The 24468-nt window shown below is 40.4% G+C and overlaps 1 protein-coding gene across 1 annotated transcript; it reads right to left on the minus strand.

Annotated features, from left to right (window-relative positions):
- Positions 1 to 226: 226 nt before the first annotated feature.
- Positions 227 to 24174, minus strand: LOC126474480 (trypsin-2-like). The gene is made up of 2 exons (XM_050101953.1): positions 23797 to 24174; positions 227 to 604 (listed from the first exon to the last, which is right to left on the minus strand). Exons 1-2 carry the CDS (start codon positions 24172 to 24174, stop codon positions 227 to 229), a joined length of 756 nt encoding a protein of 251 aa, XP_049957910.1.
- Between the last annotated feature and the right edge of the window lie 294 nt (positions 24175 to 24468).

Raw genomic sequence — 24468 nt, forward strand, 5'->3', positions numbered from 1 at the left:
CATTTGAACAATTTTTTTTAACTCCATAAATAATGCGAACGGGAAAAAGGATATCCAACGCCGTTTACGTTTCACTGGGTGTTTTAAAACGAATTTTTTGTATGTGCTTTCCAGTTTTTTATTACTGTTTAATTTGCGCAATATTATTTACATTCATCTCAAGCTGAAATAGTGTAACCAAGACGAAAGAGTGTCACAACCGGAAAAATCACAGCAGCAGCAAGCTCTAGACGCCGGTGGTGTCATTGATCCACTGCCTGATGTCGGCGTTGGCGATGTTGGCGTAGACGCTGGGCCAGCCGGGAAGGGCACAGCCGTTGCCCCAGGAGGAGATGACCCCCACCAGCACGCCATCCAACACCATGGGGCCCCCATAGTCGGGGCCACAGCGGTCGCGGCCACCGCCCGGCCACCAGGCGCAGATCTTGCGGACGCTCACCTTGCCCAGCCCGTCATAGGCGGCACTGCAGTTGTCCCGGTCGACGATATAGAGCTGCACCATCTGCAGCTGGTCCGCCAGGTACCCGCCGTTCCAGACTGTGCCCCAGCCAGTTATGGTCACCAGCGTGCCAGCCTCAGGCTCCACTGTCGTCAGCGGAATGGGCTGCTCAGACATAGCAAGCAAAAAGAGAAGTCATCACAGAGAACGCTCAAAGATAACAAGAGAATGTGTTGGTAATTGTGCCGTCCAAGCTTCAGAAATCTGGCCAAACACAGACTTTAGACTTTCGCCACGAAATTAAATGTAATATTAGGACGTTTGTAAGTAGGCTGTTTAGGTTCTTATATTGGTAACGCCACCGTCACGTAGCGCTCTGTATGAAAACTGGCTGTGCTGTGTGCAGTCTGTGGGTGGGTGGCATTGTTGGAATTTGCTATTGTAGTGTTGGGCAGTTGGCTGTTAACAGCGCGTAGCGTTGCGCAGTTGAAGGTGAGCCGCCAGCAGTGGTGGATGTGGGAGTTTTGAGAGCGGATGATCTGGACAGAGACAGTAAATTTGTAAGACTGGATGTCATGAACTGCTATATATATTATGACTTTTGAGCACTATTAAGGTAAATACATTGTTTGTTCTCTCTCAAAATCTTTCATTTGCTAACTATGCCTATCATTAGTTAGTGCCTGCAGTAGTTTGAATCTTTTATTTAGCTGGCGGTATTGGCGCTCGCTGTATTGCAGTAGCTTGAGTAACGAAGATTTTTGTGAGGTAAGTGATTTGTGAAAGATATAGTTTAATGTCAGTCAGGGCCATTCTTTTGTAGGGATTATTGAAAGTCAGACTGCGTTGTGCTAAAAATATTGTGTGTCATTTTAGTGTTGATCAGAATAGGTAAAGAGCGAAATGCGAAATTTCTGAGTACGTTCAGTTCTGCTCAGCTGTTTGAAAATCAAATAACGTAGGGCCTTACCAGCACAGTAATCCATTAATTTTTCTAAGGCGACGCTACACGTTGTAGAAACAATGGACAACTCCAATTAAAAGAGTATCTTCAGAAAGAAAACAATATTTACAAAGTATCCAGAATATGTAAGAAACCCAGAATACTTTCAAAGTACACTGACCGGAGTAAATCGCAACACAAAAAAATATTTAATGTAGTGTAATGAAATTTTAGGAATACATTTATCTAGGTAATATATTTAAGTGAATAGCATCGCAAATGATGGGCTAATGTCAGTGTGAAATAAGTCATTACAAATGTAAAACACTGGTACATTAATAATAGGTGTAACCACCAGAATGCCGAATGCAAGTACACAGACATTCATGCATTGTGTTGTACAGCTACCGGTTGTCAGTTTGTGGGATGGAGTTCTACGCCTGTTGCACTTAGTACAGGGACGGTTAATCCTGTTTCTCAGTGAGGCTGGAGCTGTCGTCCAATGATTACCCATTTATGCTCGACTGGGGACAGATCTGGTGACCGGGCAGGCCAAGGCAACATATCGACACTCTGTATATCATGTTGGGCTACAACAGTGGTATGTGGGCGAGCATTATCCTGTTGGAAGACAGCGCCTGGAATGCTGTTAATGCATGGTAGCACAACAGGTCGAATCACCAGACTGACGTACAATTTTGCAGTCAGAGTTCTTGGGATAACTACTAGAGTGCTCCCGCTGTCACATGAAATCGTACCGCAGATCATAACTCCAGGTGTATGTCCAGCAACACGCACACAGGTTGGTTGCAGGCCGTCAGCTGGCCCCCTTCTAACCAACACTCGGTCATCACTGGCACCGAGGCAGAAGCAGCTTTCATCAGAATAAACAACAGACCTCCACCCCGCCCTCCAATGAGCTCGCGGTTGACGCCACTGAAGTTGCAAACGGCGATGCTTTGGGGTCACTGTAATGCACGCTACGAGGTGTCTGGTCGGAGCTGTCCTCGAATTAACCGATTTGTACCAGTTCGTTGTGTCACTGTGGTCCCAGCTGCTGCTCAAATGGCTCTGCAGAAGCAGTACGATGCGCCAGAACCTATGCCGAACACGATGGTCTTCCTTCTCTGTAGTGCCATGGCCGTCCGGAGCCTGGTCTTCTTGCGACACTTCCGCTGCCAGCAGTCATGTACAGTGGCTACATCCCTGAAAGGTCTTTCAGCAATATCACAGAAGGAACATCCAGCTTTTCGTAGCCCTATTACACGACCTTGTTCAAACCCAGTGAGGTTTGTCGCCTTGAAGGCTTTCTTGACTAACATCAACTCGTCACGTCGAATCTCAAAGGTAACTAACGCACACGACCGTTACCCTTTAAAGCCAACCTGATTTGCATCCTCATTGTGGCGTTACTAGTGTCACTCTTATGCAGCTGGCGGGAAATTTGAATAAACATATAGAAATCATCTTTCAGATGTAGAAACACACCTGGTAACTTGCATTTATGTTGCACAACGCCCTTTTAATGTTAGGTTTTTCTTTATTTTTTGTCTTTAGTGTATAAAGAGTCCCGCAGCATTTCAAGGAATGTATCTTTTAAATTCAGACTGTAGAATATGATTGCCTTGTAGTGGACGACTGTTGTTGCACACACAGATATATCGTAGCACAAATACTGTCTGCGGCTGAAATGCATGATTGCGACGGGTATATGGTAGCGAGTTTTGTGAAGTGCTCTAGACAGAATAGCACATGGTGTTGTAAAAACATTCTCATTAATTCAGTTATATCAGTATAGTAACTGTGACTCACTTGAAGAGGTTCAAGCGATGTAAATGTATTAAATATCTCTTCAATGCTGTGACACTACCGAAATAATACCGGTCAAATTCTCCATTTCTACATACACGGTACCAGTAGCTGCAGTATCAATAAGTAATTAATACTGGCACTGTGTATGTAACTATTGAAACGTATTTCTTCGTCGCCATACAATCTTTGTTTTATTCAGTTGGAACACCATCAGTAGCAGCCTGTTTCTCGCTCGCAATGTTGATGTGACGTCTTAGTGCAATTCTCACGAGATTTTTCCTCTTTCTCACCAGTGGTATGCATAAAAGATAAAAGAAACTAGGAGAATCAATAAATGGCGAACTATAACACCCAATCACTATGCCAATGAAATCTACTGGTAAGGCGTTATTTTTCGAGGGGGCATTAAACAATCGACGGACGCAGGGTGGATGGGAGCGAGGAAAAGGACTTTTTCCCCAAGTTTCCCCAACTCTACACCTCACCCTTCTCAGGAATTTTTCTCAGCTGCTTGCTGTATGCGTATCACCCTTTCAAACTATGGATCTCTCTGTGTTTGCGAAGCTTGTTGACACTCGGTTCGGACAAAAGGAGCACTGGTATCGCCAAACACTTCCGTGGAATTTGCTCTGCAATTGGTCACATGAAATGACGTCAGAGGACTTCCGCTCTGAGGACAGGGGTGAATAGAACTCGACGGGCCGAATCACAGTGGTGTGGATTTTCCTCAGAGCTTGTCGCAGGTAGTGGTGTGCAGTTAGCAACACCTGCTCGCCGTAATGGTAATCCGTGCTAATCAGAATATATTATGTAGTCGTTTAAAGCAGCGTTCAACTAATTTTCGATCTGAATTGATTTCATAAGTTTCAGTCTGATCTGAATTTACGTTTTTGAAACCAGTGCCACCTCACAGTGTGCATGCTTTCAACTTTTTAGTTTCCACATCTCGTGATGCATTACTTCAAGTGACTAAGAAGTAAAAGTGATTAAATATCGTCATCTATGCTCACGCGCGAGTTTCGTAACGCTCCTAATTCACTGTTTTTCTTGTGATCGTATTGTCACAAATTAGATAACCATGACGAGATGCCTGCTTTGTTTCGCCTGCGCCAGTCTCGCGTGAAGGCGCATGTAACGCGAAGAGCTTTGCCAACTCTGGTAACCATTTCGTTTGTATTCTCACACGTATAACATTTGTGTGACCACCTTCATCGCCAGACATGACAACTCGCGACCTTTACTAAAGGTAAATACCAACAATAAGAATCTTTTTGCTACCCCGCTGAGCTCAGAACGAAAATCTATGTCGTAGCTGAAGAAGTAGCGACTAATCGGTTGCCTAATTACCAACAGAAGTCACATTAAACCTTAAAAAAAACATGATTTCACGACACCAGAATATGCACTGTGAGTCATCAAATTAAACATATTGCTGCAAGCTATGGTGCCTGCAGTGTGGTTTACTGGTTAGCGTCACTGCTTGGTAGCTATGATCGCCGGCTCGAACACACCCACCAAAGATTTATAAAAAAGCAGCTTAAAAGACATAAAGGCAAGTCCGCGGTCCTGACTGTATACCAGTCAAGTTCCTCTCACAGCATGCTGATACAATAGCCCCATATTTAGCAAACATAAACAACCAACCGCTTGTCGAAATATCCGCACCTAAAGACTGGAAAGTTGCGCAAGCTACACCAATACCCAAGAAAAAAAGTAGGAGTAATCCGCTAAATTACATACCCATATCATTAAAGTCGATTTTCAGTAGGATTGTGGAACATATACTGTGTTCGAACATTATGAGTTATCTCGAAGAAAATGATTTATTGACAAACAGCCAACACGGATTCAGAAAATGTCGTTCTTATGAAACACAATTAGATCTTTATTCTCACATGTAATGAGTGCTATTGACAGGGCTTTTTATGCGGTACCTCACAAGCGACTTCTAATCAAATTGGGTACCTATGGCTTATCGTCTCAGCTGTGCAACTGCATTCGTGATTTTCTATCAGAAAGGTCACAGTTCGTAGTAACTGATGGAAAGTCATCAAGTAAAACAGAAGTAATATCTGGTGTTCCCCAAGGAGGTGTTCTACTCCCGCTGCTGTTTCTAATACACGATTTAGGAAACAATCTGAGAAGAACTCGTAGATTGTTTGCACGTGATGCTATGATTTATCTTTTTATAAAGACATCTAACCTTTAAAACAAATTGCAAAACTATTTACACAAGATATCTGTATGATGAGAAAAGTAGCAGTTGACTAGAAATGATGAAACGTTTGAAGTCATCCACATGAGTACCAAAAGAAATCCTCTAAATTTCAATTACATGATAAATCACACCAGTTCAAAGGCTGTAAAGGATTACAATCACGAACACAGTGGAACATCATAGAGTGAGCATAAATCGGTCCAGAATCTTACTCGTAGTGCGAAACAATCGTTAAGCGAAACAATTTATTCCTTATAAATTAATGTAAAATACATCAATGCGTTCCATGCATAAAAGTACTAAAAGTTTTTATCTTATTCGTGACATTTATTCAAATTATATATACACCTATTATGTTGAAACATCCCCTTAGAAAAATTTATGAATAACTGTGCTGGTAAACCTCTTACGTTATTTGATTTTTAAACAGCTGAGCAAAACTGAACGTACTCAGACATTTCTCCCTTTACTTATTCTGATCATCACTAAACTGACACACAATATTTTTAGCGCATCGCAGTCTGACTTTCAATAATCCCTACAAAAGAATGGCCCTGACTAACAATAACCTATACCTTTCATGAATCAATTACCCCACAAAAATCTTCGTTACTCGAACTACTGCAATACAGCGAGCGCCAATACTGCCAGCTAAATAAAAGATTCTCACTATGGAAGGCATAGTTAGCAAATAAAGAAAGATGTTGATAGAGAACAAACAATGTATTTACCTTAATAATGTTCAAAAGTCATCATATATATAGCGTTGGTATGTTGACAGACACACAAACAAACACAAACACACACGCAAAATTCAAGCTATCGCAACCCACGGTTGCTTAATCAGGAAAGAGGGAAGGAGAGGGAAAGACGAAAGGATGTGGGTTTTAAGGGAGAGGGTAAGGAGTCATTCCAATCCCGGGAGCGGAAAGACTTACCTTAGGGGGAAAAAAGGACAGGTATACACTCGCGCGCGCGCGCGCACACACACACACACACATATCCATCCGCACATATACAGACACAAGCAGACATATGTAAAGGCAAAGAGTTTTGCCTTGTGTACCTGTCCTTTTTTCCCCCTAAGGTTTCTGCTCCCGGGATTGGAATGACTCCTTACCCTCATCCTTAAAACCCACATCCTTTCGTCTTTCCCTCTTTCCTGATGAAGCAACTGTGGGTTGCGAAAGCTTGAATTTTGCGTGTATGTTTGTGTGTCTATCAACATACTAACGCTTTCGTTTGGTAAATTACGTCATCTTTGTTTTTAGATATATTTTTCCCACGTGGAATGTTTCCGTTCATGACATCCAGTCTCACAAATTTCCTTATTCTGACGGACACACGTCCAGATCGTTCGCTCTCAAAACTCTACCATCTCTCTTCTCACATCCACCACTGCTGGCGGCTCACCTCCAACTGCGCAACACTATGTGCTGTTCACATCCAACTGCCCAACAATACGAGAGCGAATATTCCAACAATGCCAACCAGCCACAGATTGCACACAGCACAGTCAGTGATTTTCATACAGAGCTTTACGTGGCGTTACCAACATAAAAACCTAAACAGCCTACTTACAAGGTACTTTATTATTCACGACACATAACTAATTCTTTTTTTCTAGGAAAATATCTTTGGTCATTTCTTTCTGCCGACGCTTCTATACATGGCAGAAACACGACACAGAATTATCGTGAAATAAATTTGAAGCGCGCCTAGCCTCTGCTTTGTTGGGGTAATTCCCATGCTTTCAGAATTTCTCTTCCTACACGAGAAGATTGCTGCTTTGCTATTACCGTCTCAACCTCCTCCACCTACCCCTCTGCAGAACTCCTCTCCACAACTTCCTGTTGTGAAACACACTGCAACTTCACAAGCTCTTTGGTGGTCATGTCTTGGCTGTGATCTTCCATAGACTCATCGAGATCATTGTTATCCACTTCTAGTCATATGCTCTTGGCCAAAGATAAAATTTCGTTGACTACAGGCTCCACAGGGACTGACACAAATGCCTCAGTCACATTCGATTACGCACTCCGGCCAAAGCTTCTGGGGATGTGGGGGGTGGGGGCGTGAAGGTGGAACCAAGGACACATACAGGGAAGCTTTCTTGAAAAGGTGTCTTTCTATAGGTATGACGGTATCCGTCGGTCCACCGATGTGATCTACGAGTGTTGTGAGTGTTGTGTCAGATATGAAAATAGCTTCATCACTAAACAGTCTTAATGGTACTACTCCGCGATCACCAAGTAGGCAACGCCGAATTCCAAATTCCTGCCTTCATCTTCTTCTCGATAGATTTTAATCCGCTGTAAATAATTACAGCGGTTGTGCGTACGTAATGTGCGCCATATTCTTGTGCGTGGAACATCGATAAGTGCATTAATTGTACGTGTTTTTGTTGAAAGACTTTATTCTACCAATTCAATAATGTGTTCTACTTCATCCAAACTCTGTTTATTTGTACGAACAGACGTGATATTACTGCTGCGCGCCAGTCCCGTGGGTTTTTGTGGGAACACGAGTAAACACTGTGCGGATAGGAAATCGTCAGCCGTGTTCCCTACAAGTAGCAGCAGTAGTATTGCCGTTACAAAACCCATATACGAAATACCATACCGGCATACTCAGAAATTGTAAGTACATGCGGCATGCTTAAACGATACAGTAGAACAGCCTAACAAATCAGAATAATAGTTTAAAAATTCAATAATTTAAACTGAAGCCAACTTCGCAACTTTAAGTATAAACAAAAATGACAATCGATAAATAAACCCATGGCAACTAGTGCGCCAACACCGCAATGAAAACATATCTCTCCAACCAGCTGTAATTCTTTTACCAATAAAAACTGGACCCATGTTAAATGGAATGATTAATTCGAATTAGTATACACTGCCATCTCCTAAAATATTTACTATTTCTCCTGAAACATGGTCTGAGGAACCCGCGAGATTCTGTGCAATTAGCAGACGCAGTAGAGTCGATACAGTGGAGAATTTGGCTTGGCCACAGCCTAAGTTCTGTAACTGACGAAGAAATTCTTTTATCACTGCATATACTTTCTTGATCGGAAGACTCTGTGGGAGTTTGAAAACAAAGCAAGGCAGCCATGGCAAGTTGTAGCTTTGCGTTTGTTGGTGGCGCAGGCGATAAAATAAAGCATGTGAAAGGTAAGATATTTGCTATGGAAGCACACTGCCCCACGGTTTAAAGTTTTCATGCAAGCCTATTACAAGTACTGCGTGTATTCTTCAAAGACTGAAACAAACCAAGGCTAGAGCCTCTGAAAGACTGTATCTGTGTGTCACAGCTCGTAGGGTTTGGCTCACGGGAGAGCGTCAGCGAAATCTTAGAAGAAAGAAAAAGAAACAGAACCTGAATATCGAGCAAGTCACCTTGCGGAAGCGTAACTACAAATTTTCAAGAACAGTATCAAGTGAAGTATTTGGAGATATTCTTCACATCTCTGCATATTGGCCACGTTGCGAAATGTATAGCAAGATTAGAATATTTACACCACACTCATGGACATTTGAGCAATAATTCTTCTCACACTCTATATTCTACTTGAAGGGGAAATAATAGCAAAATGAGTACACTCTGCCATATACTTCAGTGTTTCACAGAGTGTGTATGAATCTGTAAATGTTTATTATGTTCTGCCCTTTCCATCACAGCGCAGAGTTTTACGGATTCTTGAAACTGTATGAACACAATACGGATCTACATGAAAGTTGTATACGAAACATGTTAGAGTAGAAATTGTATTTATTCCGTAGATCCAAAGTGAACAAAAAAATTCGACAGATTCCAAGTTAAATGGTTCTCACGGACGTGGAACAAGGAAAAACAAGACTACAACATATTTTCATTTGATTCACATTGTGAAGGGACAGTGAAAGGTGGCTACACTGAGCCACTGCGCCAGAGATTGCGCCAAAGAGTATTATTAAGCCGCCTCCACAGTGCCTGTTAAGAACTCGTAGTAGTCAGTGCGTGGGCAGAGCTCGTAGAAGACAGTTCGTGTTGAGATGTGCGAGTGGGCAAGGCTTGTCGAGATGTTGTAGTTAGGAGTGCTTGTTCCATGTTTTATGCAGTTATTTGATGGGAGAGGTAGCAGATGTTATTCTAATGGAAATACTGTAACGATCAGAGTGCTTTTCGTCAATATATATGAAGGTAAAATAATGCGTGTTTTTTCATAATGCGTCATTACAGGTTCAGTCAACAAAGCATCTGGCGTGTGTTCTTGTATTAGAGTGTAATTCTGGTTTTCTTGCGTAATTATAGTTTTTCTAATTTTCTTTTATCACGTCAGTATAATGGTATTTAAAATTTCTTGTCTTGTTGAAGAACAACCGTGCCAGATGTGTACGTTGAGTCACACTCCCACACACAGAACAGTTACATTTGTGCTTGGGTTTTGTAGGTTTTATAGTTGCTGGGGACTTAATTAATTAACTGTGTTTATGAGTAATTTTCATTTCATTCTTTGTTGTTGTTCTTTGCAGTCAGATAGCGTAATAAAACTAGTCAGGGCCAACCGATTACGAGCAGTTGATATGGAGCAGTTGATGGGTGTAATATTAAATTTGGGATCAGAATTAAAAACATGGTTAGACTCACAAAAGGGAACAATGGAAACACGGTTAGACTCACTTGGATCACAGTTACGATCTGTATTAAAAACAGGGTTAGACTCAGTGGAATCACAAACAGGAACAATTAAAACTGAGATGGGAACTTTACGATCTGAATTAAAAACTGATATGGGAACAATGGAAACACGGTTTGGATCTGAATTAAAAACAGAGATGGGAACTTTGGAAACACGGTTAGATTCACGAATAAGTACATGTTTCAAAAATATGAAAGATGAATTAAAGAAAGAAATCAGAGAAGAAGTACAACCGATTTTGAATTCTCACAATAATAGATTAATTGCAGTAGAGATTAGACAAAGGGAACAGGATTGAGAACAGGAAGAAAGAGATCGCGTGATAGTACAAAAATTTTCAGAGTCAAATTTACAACGTGCACACGATAAGAAAGAAATATTTGAGAGAATCGAGGAATCCGTGCCAAATGACAGATTAAATAACCTAACACAACAATATGAACAGTTAACTACCAAATGTGTTAATACTGAAACCCGAGTCGCGTCACTTACGGAAGACGTAAACAAACAGAAAGAACAAATAGGTGATTTATCGGAAAGAGTTGAGGAGATTTCAAATAAACTGACAAGTCTTAGTTTACATGGGGACAGAGATTCGGATGACACAGCTCCATTACCATTCGCAGAAACCGAAGAGTACCAGAACATAAATAAACATGTTGAAAATCAGGGAAAATTTAATGAACGCGTGAAAAGGGAATTTGAGGCTTTAAAAAAGCAAGTCAAACAGATTGAGGGCGAAATCGTAGGAAAAGACAGCAAAAGAAATTTTGAATCACAGATAGCAGAGGGGTATGAAGAAAGTAATTTATTTCATTTACGAGAAGCAACAAGAGAGCGCCAGGCGCGCGAACTTGACAATAATCGACATTCGGACTGGGACAGACGCGGTAGGTCTTTGTCGCCACGAGGCGAAAACTTTGACTATAAACAGTTTTTGACTGTTCGGAAATTTAAGATCTTCCGCAACTCTAAGAATGACATACATCCATGTGCATGGTTAGATCAATTTATGTACGCACTTCCACCAAATTGGCCACTAAGTCACAAACTGGAATTTATGTGTGGATATTTAGAAAACGAACCGGCGACGCGGATGCGCGCACTCATTAGAGATTGTAATAATCTCAATGATTTTTATCATGCATTTCTATCGGCATATTGGTCCGAAAACACGCAAGACAGAGTCAAACACAGTCTTATTATGCAGCGTAATTTCAAACAGTCTGAGTTCCGCACGCCAGCAGAATATTTTGAAGACATGATTCGAAAGAATCAGTTCCTTTCCAACCCTTACAGCCCGACTGAATTAATTCGTATTTGTTTAACTAAGCTGCCGCAATCCATAAGACAAATTGCTTTAGCTGGAAGATGTAAAGACGACATCGAGACTTTTAAGACTTTGTTGCAAGAACTTGAGTATGACAATGACGACGGGACTTCCTGTAATTTTTTCAGTAACAGTAATTACAATAGATTTTCAGAGAAAAGGGATAGTGGTCGGAACGGACGTTATAGCGGTAATTTTGAGAATGACAGACGAAACAGACAGGACAATAGATACCAGCCCTATGACAATAACAGACGTTCTAACAGAAATTACACAGACAATTATAACAACGGTAATTCATACCGGAATGATCAATCATATGGAAACAGTATTCGGTATCATCAGGACAGAAATTATTCATACAGTAATAGAAATTCTTACTACAGAAATAACCAGGGTAATAGATACAACAATAATTTCAGAAGTGACAGTCGAAATTATACAAGAAGTAGTTATGCAGACAGACAGGAAAATAGAAATTTTAATAACAGACACAACCCAGAATTTGCATCTAACAGACAGGAGGGACCTAATCGGCATCCTCCACGTGACAGAACTTCTGAGAGACAAGTGCAAATCGTAGAAATTGATCCGCGAAATGACGCGAATAATCAAAGACGTGACGCAAACAATCGACAATGACTTGTAGCTTCGGCTTCTGGCAGCAATATAGACGGTTCAGAAAGTAATGACACTACGACTTTACACTACGTACGCCTGGAAGACATGAGAGACATTTTGTTAGACGAAAAGGAAAATAATGTAGACGCGTTTTTACATCCTGTTATTGAAGTATGTGTGGGTAAGAGTAAATTCACTGCAGTTTTAGATTCTGGGAGCCCACTGAATGTCATTAGTGAATCAGTTTTTCGTATATGTGAAAGAACTATTGCCTGTCCTGTGTTACCTATTTCAAAAACTACAATTCGAGGAGCGATTTCTGGAAAAAGTGTGGAAGTCAAACAACAGACCAACTTAAATTTCATTTGTCAAGGATACGAATTTTCTGCTAATTTTATTATTGTTCCATTACTCAGTACACAAATTATATTAGGTATGGAGTTTCTTAACGCACATAAAGCAATTTTGAACTTTAAAGAAGGAAGTGTGAATTTGACTGTTGCCGGAATGCCGAAATGTTTGAAATTTTTCGAGTGTTTAACAAGATCTGAGTCAGATACAAAATGTTTAAGGTTTCTTACTTCTGATGTTTTCGTTGAGCATTATGATGACAGTGTGTTTATTCATGATAATGACAATAGATACAGAGACGCGATGGATGATATAATTAATAGCGAAGAATTAATTAATGAAAAGGTTAAGAAAGCTGAAGTGCCAGATGACGTTGCAAGAGAAGAGCTGCACCACATTTTGACTTCACATGCTACAGTGTTTAGTCATCACACAGGAACAATACAAGGCTTACAATATTTATTTAAAGTAAAAGAACACACACCATTTCGCGGGAAAACGTACGCTATTCCTTTGGCTTACAGAGACAAGGTTAAGAATGAACTTAAGTACATGTTAGATCAGGGCATTATTGAGCATGCAGTCAGTCCTTATACTAGCCCATTACACGTTGTTCTTAAAAAGGATGGGTCAATTCGTTTGGTTCTGGATTCCAGACAGATAAATAATATCATCATTCCTGAAACTGACCGTGCACAAAATTTAGATGAACTTCTTCAACATTTTCATGGAATTAAAGTTTTATCCACGATTGACATGCGCGCAAGTTTTTGGCAAATAGAACTCCACCCTGATTGTAGAAAATATACTGCCTTTTTAGCCTTTGGTAACTGTTACCAGTTTCGGAAATTACCGTTTGGACTTACTGTATCTTCAGCAGCATTCATTGGCAGCTTAAATGAAATTTTACCTGTTTACCTTCGTGACAATATTACTTCATATGTTGACGACATTCTTATTGCTAAACGTTCTTGGAGTGAACACAACAAAATTTTGGATTCATTATTACGTATCTTTGCAAGAGTTGGCATTACAGTGAACTTACAAAAATCTGAATTTGGTCGTTCTCAGGTGAAATTTCTCGGTCACTTTATTTCTACAGAAGGTATTCTTCCTGATCCAAAAAAAATTAGACGCTATTCGTAATTATGCCGTACCTACCACAAAACGTGAGGTTCGTTGTTTCCAAAATTTTTGTGGAATGATATACTTTTAAAAAAAAAAATTTGTAGAATGACATACTTGTGAGAAACTAACAGCTACATGTAAACATGCGGAGAATACAAGGATACCGCGCTGTGTTTTGGCGGCGGCACATACTCAAGTCTGCGCGCCGCACAAGGCAGTCGTTGACCGCGAACAATTGCTTCCTACGTCACGCGCCTACAGCTGATCGAGCGCTCAGTGCGAATGCACTGACAGCCGTAAACAAATACACAGTTTAATTTCTCCGATTAAATTCAGTATAAAGCTATAGTGACTTGGTGAATTATGTTATTAACATTCAGTATTTTTCAGGATACGGTTGTATAAAATATTTAAGAACTTCAGGTAAATTCTGTGTGTCTCCGACATTAAGAGGATTTGCTATCGAGAAATTTTCAGGAAGAATGTAATTTCGAAGAAGAAACTAGTAAACTAAAAAAGGTAACTATTAATTGAGTTCATTTTTCAGGTAACATATTTCCACTTAGGTACGTACTTTAGACGTAATTTGCTGCTCGCGATTACGTGATTCATACTTTGTGCTAAATTTCATGTTCTATGAATTTACGTGTGAAGCGACGTGCTTGCGTACATTTGCTGATTTTTGTCAATGTTTTATTAATGAACTGGGTTGTAACTTGTGTATATTATGCATCGCTTGGCTGCACTGCTTTTTCACTGATGTCATATTTTTTTTAATTATGTGCCTGCTGTGCTTATTTATTTAAGTTATAATTGTCACCTGATTTATTGTGCTGATGTGTTTAGGTATGTAAGTTATACTTTGTGATTTATGTGCTTGCGCCTTCATGTTTACTTATTAAGATGACATATGAACATTTATTTGCTTATGCTGATATGATGCTAATGACATGTTTACTGCTTTGCGTATGGATTGCATATTTATACATATCTGTTGTTGTCATAACTACTCTTTAATTTGGTGTATAGAAATGCTGATGTACAGTGTACGAATATAGAGTTTAGGTTACACTATGGTATAGGTTACAGATTGTTCGCTTGGCAGAGCCTCGTTGTAAGGATTGTGCTGCATCCACTTTTTGACATTCTGTTCTCTACTGGTATATTTACTCGCTATTGCTTGTTTTGCTTACGCTCAGTACCTTATATTTTTTAAGATAAGAAAATGAACTGCTATAATTCGACGAACGACATTGGTACAAAGAACTTCGTTGAAGTCACATGAGCTGGAGGTTTTATGGAAGCTGTATAAATGTATGCTAATAGGCAGGAAGCTAACGACATGACATACCACTACTACGTTTAGACCATTAACAGTTATTACACTGCATTTTTCGTGAGCAATTGAAATAGGAAGTGACACTTGACACAAGAAATACTCCACATGTTTGCTTCTGTTTGCCATAATTCTTGAAGTGGTGTACACACTGTGAAATATTATGATTATTCACACTCCGTAATCGTACTTAATTACTGAGAGTTATTCGAACTAAGCCTGTTAGAGGTCATGTATGCATTTCTTTGTTTATAATTCATAATGAGCAGAAGATTTGGGTCAGATGGATTACACAGAGGTTGTGTGTTGGCAATGTGTCTTCAGATTGTATGGGATGATGAACTGAAGTTTGCATTAGGATATTATCTGTACTTGTTCGAGGAGACTGACTAGACGAAAGAGTTGTTATGGAAGTGAAGTGATATTGGTAATAAGGTTTACATGTATCGACGTATTGAAGAGGTATTATTGAGGTATAGAGATTATATGAAGTTGATGATTATTGGAGTTTTTGTGGACAAGAGGTAAGGTAAATGATATTGATGATAAGATTTACATGTATCGACGTAAGAAGTATTAGTGAAGTATTGAGATTATGTGATGCTGATGATTATTGGAGTTTTGGTGGATAAGAGGTAAAGTAAGTGAGATGCATTTTTTTTTGTTGGTCTTATGGAACAAGGAGGATGAAGATAGCAGACTAGAACACTAAAGTAGAAGGAAGATAGTCTATACACACACTTTGTTAAATCACTAAGCAGTATATACTTTTTTTTTTTAAGAGAGGAAGTATTTGCATATCTTGGCTCACTGACAGTTGTTCAACAACAGTACATTTGATCTGGCTTGGCAAACATTGGTCTTGACATGATGACTATGACGTTGACTTAACTATTATTGACTGTAATACATTGCTGCCATTACTACTTGATACACATGATGCACATCAGATTTTGACAGAATTGCATTTACACAGTTAACACTATTCAATTACACAGCAGTACTTAATGTGGATGAAAGATGAGTGAGTGTGTTTTGTGTGTTTTCCTTTCCTAATCCTACCCACCTATCTCGTAAATATTATTTTATTTGTTTGTAGTGGCTTGCACTGACACCCATAAATATTATAGGTTTACTGATATTTGAGTATTTGTAATAGTTAATATGACAATTATCTGAAATCATTTGTGTGTTTATTAGAATTTATATGTTTAGTGTAAAAGCATTTGTATGTGTATTCAAACGATTGTTCATGCCTGAACTGTCTGATTAGTGATGGTAAATATTATGAACTGTTACCTGCACTTTTCAACGTAATGTGTGACACTTAGGAATGATTAATTTCTGCTGATGAACTGAGTGATCAGTGGTAGTGAATATTATGGACTGTTACTTGTACTTTATCTACATGATTGGTGTCACTACGACATGTTTAGTTTCTGTTGATGAACAGTGTGATTAGTGATAGTGAATATCATGGACTGCTCTCTGGACCTGCTCATCATTGCTAGGTGCAACTGATGGACTACTTGTATGGAAATGAAGTCACTTCTTGCTGTCTGCACCTACTCAACATTGCTGGGTGCCACTGATGAACTGCTTCTACTGAACTAATGTGACTTGTTGCTGTGTGTACCTCTGCAACTTTACTGGGTGCCACAGATGGAACTGCTTCTGCTGAAATGATGTCACTTGTTGGTGTCTGCACCTGCTCAGTATTGCTGGGTGCCACTAATGGAACTACTTCTACTGAAATGATGTCACTTGTTGGTGTCTGCACCTGCTCTCAACATTGCTGGGTGCAACTGATGGACTACTTCTACTGAAATGATGTCACTTGTCGGTGTCTGCACCTGCTCTCAACATTGCTGGGTGCAACTGATGGACTGTTTCTACTGAAATGATGTCACTTGTTGGTGTCTGCACCTGCTCAGTATTGCTGGGTGCCACTAATGGAACTACTTCTACTGAAATGATGTCACTTGTTGGTGTCTGCACCTGCTCAACTTTACTGGGTGCAACTGATGGACTGTTTCTACTGAAATGATGTCACTTGTTGGTGTCTGCACCTGCTCAACATTGCTGGGTGCAACTGATGGAACTGCTTCTACTGAAATGAAGTCACTTGTTGCTGTCTGCACCTGCTCAACATTGCTGGGTGCAACTGATGAAGTGTTTCTACTGAAGTCACTTGCTGCTGTCTGCACCTGCTCAACATTGCTGGGTGCAACTGATGAACTGTTTCTACTGAAATGAAGTCACTTGTTGCTGTCTGCACCTACTCAACATTGCTGGGTGCCTCTGATGGATTGCTTCTACTGAACTAATGTGACTTCTTGCTGGGTGTACCTGCTAAACTTTACTGGGTGCCACTGATGGACTGCTTCTACTGAAATGATATCTCATGTTGGTGTCTTTTTTTGTATAAACTAATCATTGAAAGCATTTTATGTGAACATTTGTATAAACTGATTTTTTTGTGTATTGTGTAAACTATTATGTATGAAAAGAATTTGTATTGCTTACTGTATTTCATATATTAGGTTATTGAAAGGTCAGTGCAAAGCCAAAATTTTTAACTAATTATGTGATATTTAGGTATTAATATTATCTTTTATTTTTGTCTGTATTTTTCTGGACGAATTTGGTGGTATTTTCACCACCAATGCTGGCAAAAATACCATCAAATTCTGGCCTGTGGAGGAGGGGCATATGAAAGGTGGCTACACTGAGCCACTGCGCCAGAGATTGCGCCAAAGAGTATTATTAAGCCGCCTCCACAGTGCCTGTTAAGAACTCGTAGTAGTCAGTGCGTGGGCAGAGCTCGTAGAAGACAGTTCGTGTTGAGATGTGCGAGTGGGCAAGGCTTGTCGAGATGTTGTAGTTAGGAGTGCTTGTTCCATGTTTTATGCAGTTATTTGATGGGAGAGATAGCAGATGTTATTCTAATGGAAATACTGTAACGATCAGAGTGCTTTTCGTCAATATATATGAAGGTAAAATAATGCGTGTTTTTTCATTAATTCCATGTTTTAAATAATGCGTCATTACAGGTTCAGTCAAAAAAGCATCTGGCGTGTGTTCTTGTATTAGAGTGTAATTCTGGTTTTCTTGCGTAATTATAGTTTTTCTAATTTTCTTTTATCACGTCAGTATAATGGTATTTAAAATTTCTTGTCTTGTTGAAGAACAACCGTGCCAGATGTGTACGTTGAGTCACACTCCCACACACAGAACAGTTACATTTGTGCTTGGGTTTTGTAGGTTTTATAGTTGCTGGGGACTTAATTAATTAACTGTGTTTATGAAAATTTTCATTTCATTCTTTGTTGTTGTTCTTTGCAGTCAGATAGCGTAATAAAACTAGTCAGGGCCAACCGATTACGAGACATATCGTAATCGGACAGACAGCTACTAAAAAACAAAAAAAAAAATATTTTCAATGATATTTAATTAAGCCCCCATGCAACAGATCAAGATAAGATGGATAGTTTTTATGAGGCACTCAGTGATGTAGTTGTTAGAGTAAAGGACAAGGACAGTGTTCTGCTCATGGGTGATTTTAACGCCAGGATTGGAAATCAGAAGGGTACGAAAAGGTTATGGGTAAATTTGGAGAGGATATGGAGGCCAACAGGAACGGGAAACAACTCTTGGATTTCTGTGCCAGTATGGGCTTAGTAATCACAAACTCCTTTTTTAAACATAAGAACATTCACCGGTATACTTGGGAAGGCAGGGGAACCAGATCTGTCATTGACTATATAATAACAGATCAGGAATTCAGGAAGGCTGTGAGGGACACACGTGTATTCAGGGGATTCTTTGATGACACTGATCATTATTTAATCTGCAGTGAAATTGGAATTGTGAGGCCGAGAGTGCAGGAGGTCAGGTCCATATGTAGGAGGATAAGAGTGGAGAAATTTCAGGATAAGGAAATCAGGCACAAGTACATAACAGCGATCTCAGAAAGGTACCAGTTAGTTGAATGTAGTCAATTACAGTCATTGGAAAAGGAATGGACAAGGTACAGGGACACAGTACTAGAAGTGGCTAAAGAATGTCTTGGAACAGTAGTGTGTAAAAGTAGGATGAAGCAAACAGCTTGGTGGAATGACACAGTTAAGGCAGCCTGTAAAAGGAAAAAGAAGGCGTATCAAAAATGGCTACACACTAGAACTCAGGTAGACAGAGAGAGTTATGTTGAAGAAAGAAACAAAGCCAAACAGATAATTGCAGCCTCCAAGAAGATATCTTGGGAAGACTTTGGAAAAAGGTTGGAGGCTATGGGTCAAGCTGCTGGAAAACCATTCTGGAGTGCAATTAGCAGTCTTCTAAAGGGAGGTAAGAAGGAAATGACAAGTATTTTGGACAGGTCAGGAAAACTGCTGGTGAATCCTGTGGATGCCTTGGGCAGATGGAGGGAATATTTTGAAGAGTTGCTCAATGTAGGTGAAAATACGATCAGTAATGTTTCAGATTTCGAGGTAGAATGAGATAGGAATGATGATGGAAATAGCATCACATTTGAGGAAGTGGAGAAAATGGTCAATAGATTGCAGTGCAATAAAGCAGCTGGGGTGGATGAAATTAAGTCGGAACTCATCAAATACAGTGGAATGTCAGGTCTTAAATGGCTACACAGGATAATTGAAATGGCCTGGGAGTCGGGACAGGTTCCGTCAGACTGGACAAAAGCAGTAATCACACCAATATTTAAACATGGAAACAGAAAAGATTTTAACAACTACAGAGGTATCTCTTTAATCAGCGTTGTGGGTAAAATCTTCTCAGGTATTGTTGAAAGGAAAGTGCGAGTATTAGTTGAGGACCAATTGGATGAAAATCATTGTGGGTTTAGGCCTCTTAGAGGTTGTCAGGACCAGATCTTTAGCTTACGGCAAATAATGGAGAAGTGTTATGAGTGGAACAGGGAATTGTATCTATGCTTTATAGATCTAGAAAAGGCATATGACTGGGTTCCTAGGAGGAAGTTCTTGTCTGTTCTACGAGGCAAACTTTTGCAAGCAATCAAAGGTCTTTACATGGATAGTCAGGCAGCAGTTAGAGTTGACGGTAAATTGAGTTCATGGTTCAGAGTAGTTTCAAGGGTAAGACAAGGCTGCAACCTGTCTCCACTGTTGTTCATATTATTTATGGATCATATGTTGAGAACAATAGACTGGCTGGGTGAGATTAAGATATGTAAACACAAAATAAGCAGTCTTGCATATGCGGATGACTTAGTTGTGATGGCAGATTCGATTGAAAGTTTGCAGAGTAATATTTCAGAGCTAGATCAGAAATGTAAGGACTATGGTATGAAGATTAGCATCTCCAAAACGAAAGTAATGTCAGTGGGAAAGAAACATAAACGGATTGAGTGCCAAATAGGAGGAACAAAGTTAGAACAGGTGGACGGTTTCAAGTACTTAGGATGCATACTCTCACAGGATGGCAACATAGTGAAAGAACTGGAAGCGAGGTGTAGCAAAGCTAATGCAGTGAGCGCTCAGCTACGATCTACTCTCTTCTGCAAGAAGGAAGTCAGTACCAAGACTAAGTTATCTGTGCACCGTCCAATCTTTCGACCAACTTTGCTGTATGGGAGCGAAAGCTGGGTGGATTCAGGTTACCTTATCAACAAGGTTGAGGTTACGGATATGAAAGTAGCTAGGATAATTACAGGTACTAGTAGATGGGAACAATGGCGGGAAGGTGTCCACAATGAGGAAATCAAAGAAAAACTGGGAATGAACTCTATAGATGTAGCAGTCAGGGCGAACAGGCTTAAATGGTGGGGTCAAGTTACACGCATGGGAGAAGCAAGGTTACCCAAGAGACTCATGGGTTCAGTGGTAGAGGGTAGGAGGAGTCGGGGCAGACCAAGGAGAAGGTACCTGGATTCGGTTAAGAATGATTTTGAAGTAATAGGTTTAACATCAGAAGAAGCACCAATGTTAGCACTGAATAGGGGATCATGGAGGAATTTTATAAGGGGGCTATGCTCCAGACTGAACGCTGAAAGGCATAATCAGTCTTAAATGATGATGATGATGATGATGAGGTAATAAAACTGTTTACAGAACACGTTTATGCATAATACATCAATGAGCATGTGATAGTCCTTAACACTGTTGTAGCTCTGAATCACCAAAATAACACTTCTATACAATAATGACTTTACTACATTGGAGATGTGCAGAGATATGATTTTACTAAGACCCACACTGTTTGATATTATTAATAATATACACATCTTTTGGTTCTACTAGAAAAATTGTCACTGCATTAGAAGGAATTAATTGCTAATGAATTCTTCAAACTTTTCCGAAACTTGACATGATATGGTAGTTAGCAAGTTAATGATATTATGCAGTCTTCCATAACGGACACTTGATTTTATCAGTTGAGTCATTGGTTGGAAAAGAGACATATTAATTACAATAAATATATTAATTACAATAAATATATTGGGAAGCAACAGTTATTATTCACATTACCTTGAAAAGAACTCTGCAAGACGTTCTTGACTTCACAACAAACGACAGAAAACAGAATGAGAGTAGGCAAAGTATATCGGCTTTTTTAATTTTTTGTTTTATCTGGATATACATATCATTGAATATAGAGATTTGTTTAGGTGCTTAAGGCAGTTCTGTGATTTGCTCTTTCCATCTAAATTTATTGTGTAACTAGCTGCTACGAGCAGTTGCAGTTGCATATCAGTACTTTTGTCACGGTGAGTGATGGTGAGTAAATAAGCTGTTGTTCACACAATAATGTCGGCTGTCTGCCTGGTCCGATGAGCATAGCTAGTGATGTGCGCCTCCCCCCCCCCACTTTACCCCTCTCCCATCTCCCCAGTGCCCAATACGTGACATAGCGGCATGCGCAGTGTTGTTGCCAAGTGGCATGTGCTAAGTAAAGGGGGCAGGAGCGCACATCCGTGCATCGTGCTACTGAAGTAACTACGCATCATACAACATGGATATTATACAGCAAATTTAATCACGTTAATACAATTGCAGACATGTTGAATCCCCTACTTCACACTCTTAGGGGAAGATTTTCTTTCTTTACTTTATAAAGTAGCCTATTTTCTTAGCCAGGGCTCGAACTACCCCCTTCCCAAATTTCATCGAAATCATTTCATCAGTTTAGTCTTGAAAATATAAGAAATAGAGTTACTTGGCCGTTTAATAATACTAGTATGGACTGGATTAAACATATTGAGGATTGTAGAAGCAACTACACCTACCAATTCGTGGGATATAGCAGGAGAAACCATGGAGGTAGTGACCACATTCAGTTATCTCGGTTCCCAGATCTCTGCTGATGGCGACTGCAGCCATGAAATCCGGAGACGCCTGTTGCTCGGTAGACAGGCAATGTCAAACTTTGAAGGTTATAAGGTCCACTAGCAACAAAGATCCGTATTGTGAGGGTTATGGTCTTTCCAGTTGTGATGTATGGATGTGAGACCTGGACCATTAGAAAGGCTGAACGGCGAAGAATTGACTCCTTCGAATTGTGGTGTTGGAGGAAGCTTCTTAGAGTTCCATGGACTGCAAAGAGAACCAACAGATCAATATTGGAGCAAATAAAACCAGATTTCTCCCTGGAAGGTCTAATGTTAAAACAAAAGCTGACCTACTTTGGACACACAATGCGAAGGCATGCCTCGCTGGAAAAAACATTAATGCTGGGGAAGATTGAAGGAACTAGAAGAAGAGGACGTCAGAGGACGAGATGGATCGATGGCATCACAGAAGCAATGTGTTTCGACCTGGAAGGTCTACGGGAGAAAGTGCAAGACAGGAAAAAGTGGCGTGATTTGGTTCATGGGGTCACAAAGAGTCGGAACCGACTAAACGAATAGAGAGAGAGAGAGAAGCATGGTATTCATTATGTTGAATCCTTTTGCATACCATGCATCAATCAACAAAAGGGTTTTCACAAATACGACCTAGTTCAAACGTCACAGAGTAAACAGCCGTTTTCAAAGAGTAAATATGTTTCCCTATGGCATGTTATATTCTTCAACTACTACTACTACTACTACGACGCGATCAGGCCCAGTGGACCGAACGCATGTACAAGTTTCCTCCTCCACTGTATTCTGTCCATTGCTGCTATCCGCCATCCGTCTACTACTATTGACACTTGGTTTAAATCTTCATGGAGTCCATCCCTCCAACGCTTCTTGGGTCCCCCTGGCGGTCTCTTTCCTGTGGGTGTGAAATCCAGGAGCTTCTGAGGCCATCTGTGATCCCCCATCCGGGCCACATGGCCGGACCACTGCATTCGTTTGGCTTTGACAGTTCCCGCTATGTTGGGCTGCTGGTATAGTTCCTCAAGCTCTTGGTTGTATCTGATCCTCCATTCCCCTCTATCTACATCCAGAATTCATCAAACGAGATAACACTTTAAATTACGATATCTTGATTGTGCTGAAATAAAGTCTGTTTGCTCCCCCATGCTACGCTTAAGTTACGTGTGAACACACCTCGAAAATTTGTCTAGTAGTTTGAGGGATAAGCGTTTTCAAACAGACAAATAGATTCGAGGGGTCTAGACAAACTTTAAACCACGATAGCTTTTTCTCGTTATCCGATTTTATGAAATAGAGCATATACGTTGCCGCAAGCTGCGCTCAACTTTCCTGTGAAAGCTGTATGAAAATCCGTCTAGTAGTTTTGGAGGTTAGCGTGTCGAAACAAAACAGACACGACGTTTCTACAGCGTGTCATTAGCATGGACATAGATTGTAAGCCCATGAATTTAACTTTGTCATCTTCTTCTATCTATTTGTCACCGCAGTTTGCACAAATACTTGGGAGTAAACCTCTTAGAAGTTCTAAATTACATCTATTGTGCTTTTCAAAGTTTGGCGAAACGGCATTGGCTAACAAATATTTATTAATTTACCTGAATTTTCTCATTGAAGATGAAGGTGCCCAGAATCTGCGCTGCTCCGATGTCGTAGTCCATGGATGTGGAGCTGTAGTGGCTGTTGTGGGCGGTCTTTGTGACATTGTAGATGATCCCATCGCTCTCCCGGATGGACGTGCCGACGCGTACGAAGTAGTACGAGGGGTCGAACTTTTGTACGCACTCTGCACAGGTCAGTACCCAAGTCTCGCTGATGATGATGCCGCCGCACTTGTGCTGGTACTCGAACTGAATGGACGCCATCCACGGGTAGTCCTCGATGTCGACGCCGGTGCCATTCACAATCCGTGGTGCGCTCTGCACAGTTAGCCAACACGAGGCCACTGTTAATGCACACACTACGATCTTCCACATGTTTGTGTCTACAGTTAAGATGTTTATGGAGTCCAGCTGAGAGACTTTGGCGACTCTGTGAAGAGCCTGTATATAAAGCTGCTGATTAGATTAAAGTAACACTTCACTTTAATCGGTTCGACTATTGTGATAAGAAGACGAGTGTGTCCATTAAAAAGCTCTATATGCTTTCTTCTGGGAAGTGATCTGCACGCGGGCATGCTCTGCCGGTTCTTTGAATTGCCTCTGCCTCTTCCGTTTGATTGTCGGCTCCCAGCTTGCACCGAACGATTTCCCTCCTCCGAGGGGGCGTAG

The sequence above is a fragment of the Schistocerca serialis genome, chromosome 4 (assembly GCF_023864345.2).
Source record: "Schistocerca serialis cubense isolate TAMUIC-IGC-003099 chromosome 4, iqSchSeri2.2, whole genome shotgun sequence".
Taxonomy (NCBI): domain Eukaryota; kingdom Metazoa; phylum Arthropoda; class Insecta; order Orthoptera; family Acrididae; genus Schistocerca; species Schistocerca serialis.

Bases quoted from the DNA above. Each gene is read 5' to 3' on its own strand.
- LOC126474480 (XM_050101953.1), bottom strand. From the start codon at position 24,174: ATGTGGAAGATCGTAGTGTGTGCATTAACAGTGGCCTCGTGTTGGCTA. The intron at 605-23,796 runs GTAAATTAATAA...ATGTCTGAGCAG, and splicing joins TCTTCAATGAGAAAATTCAG to CCCATTCCGCTGACGACAGT.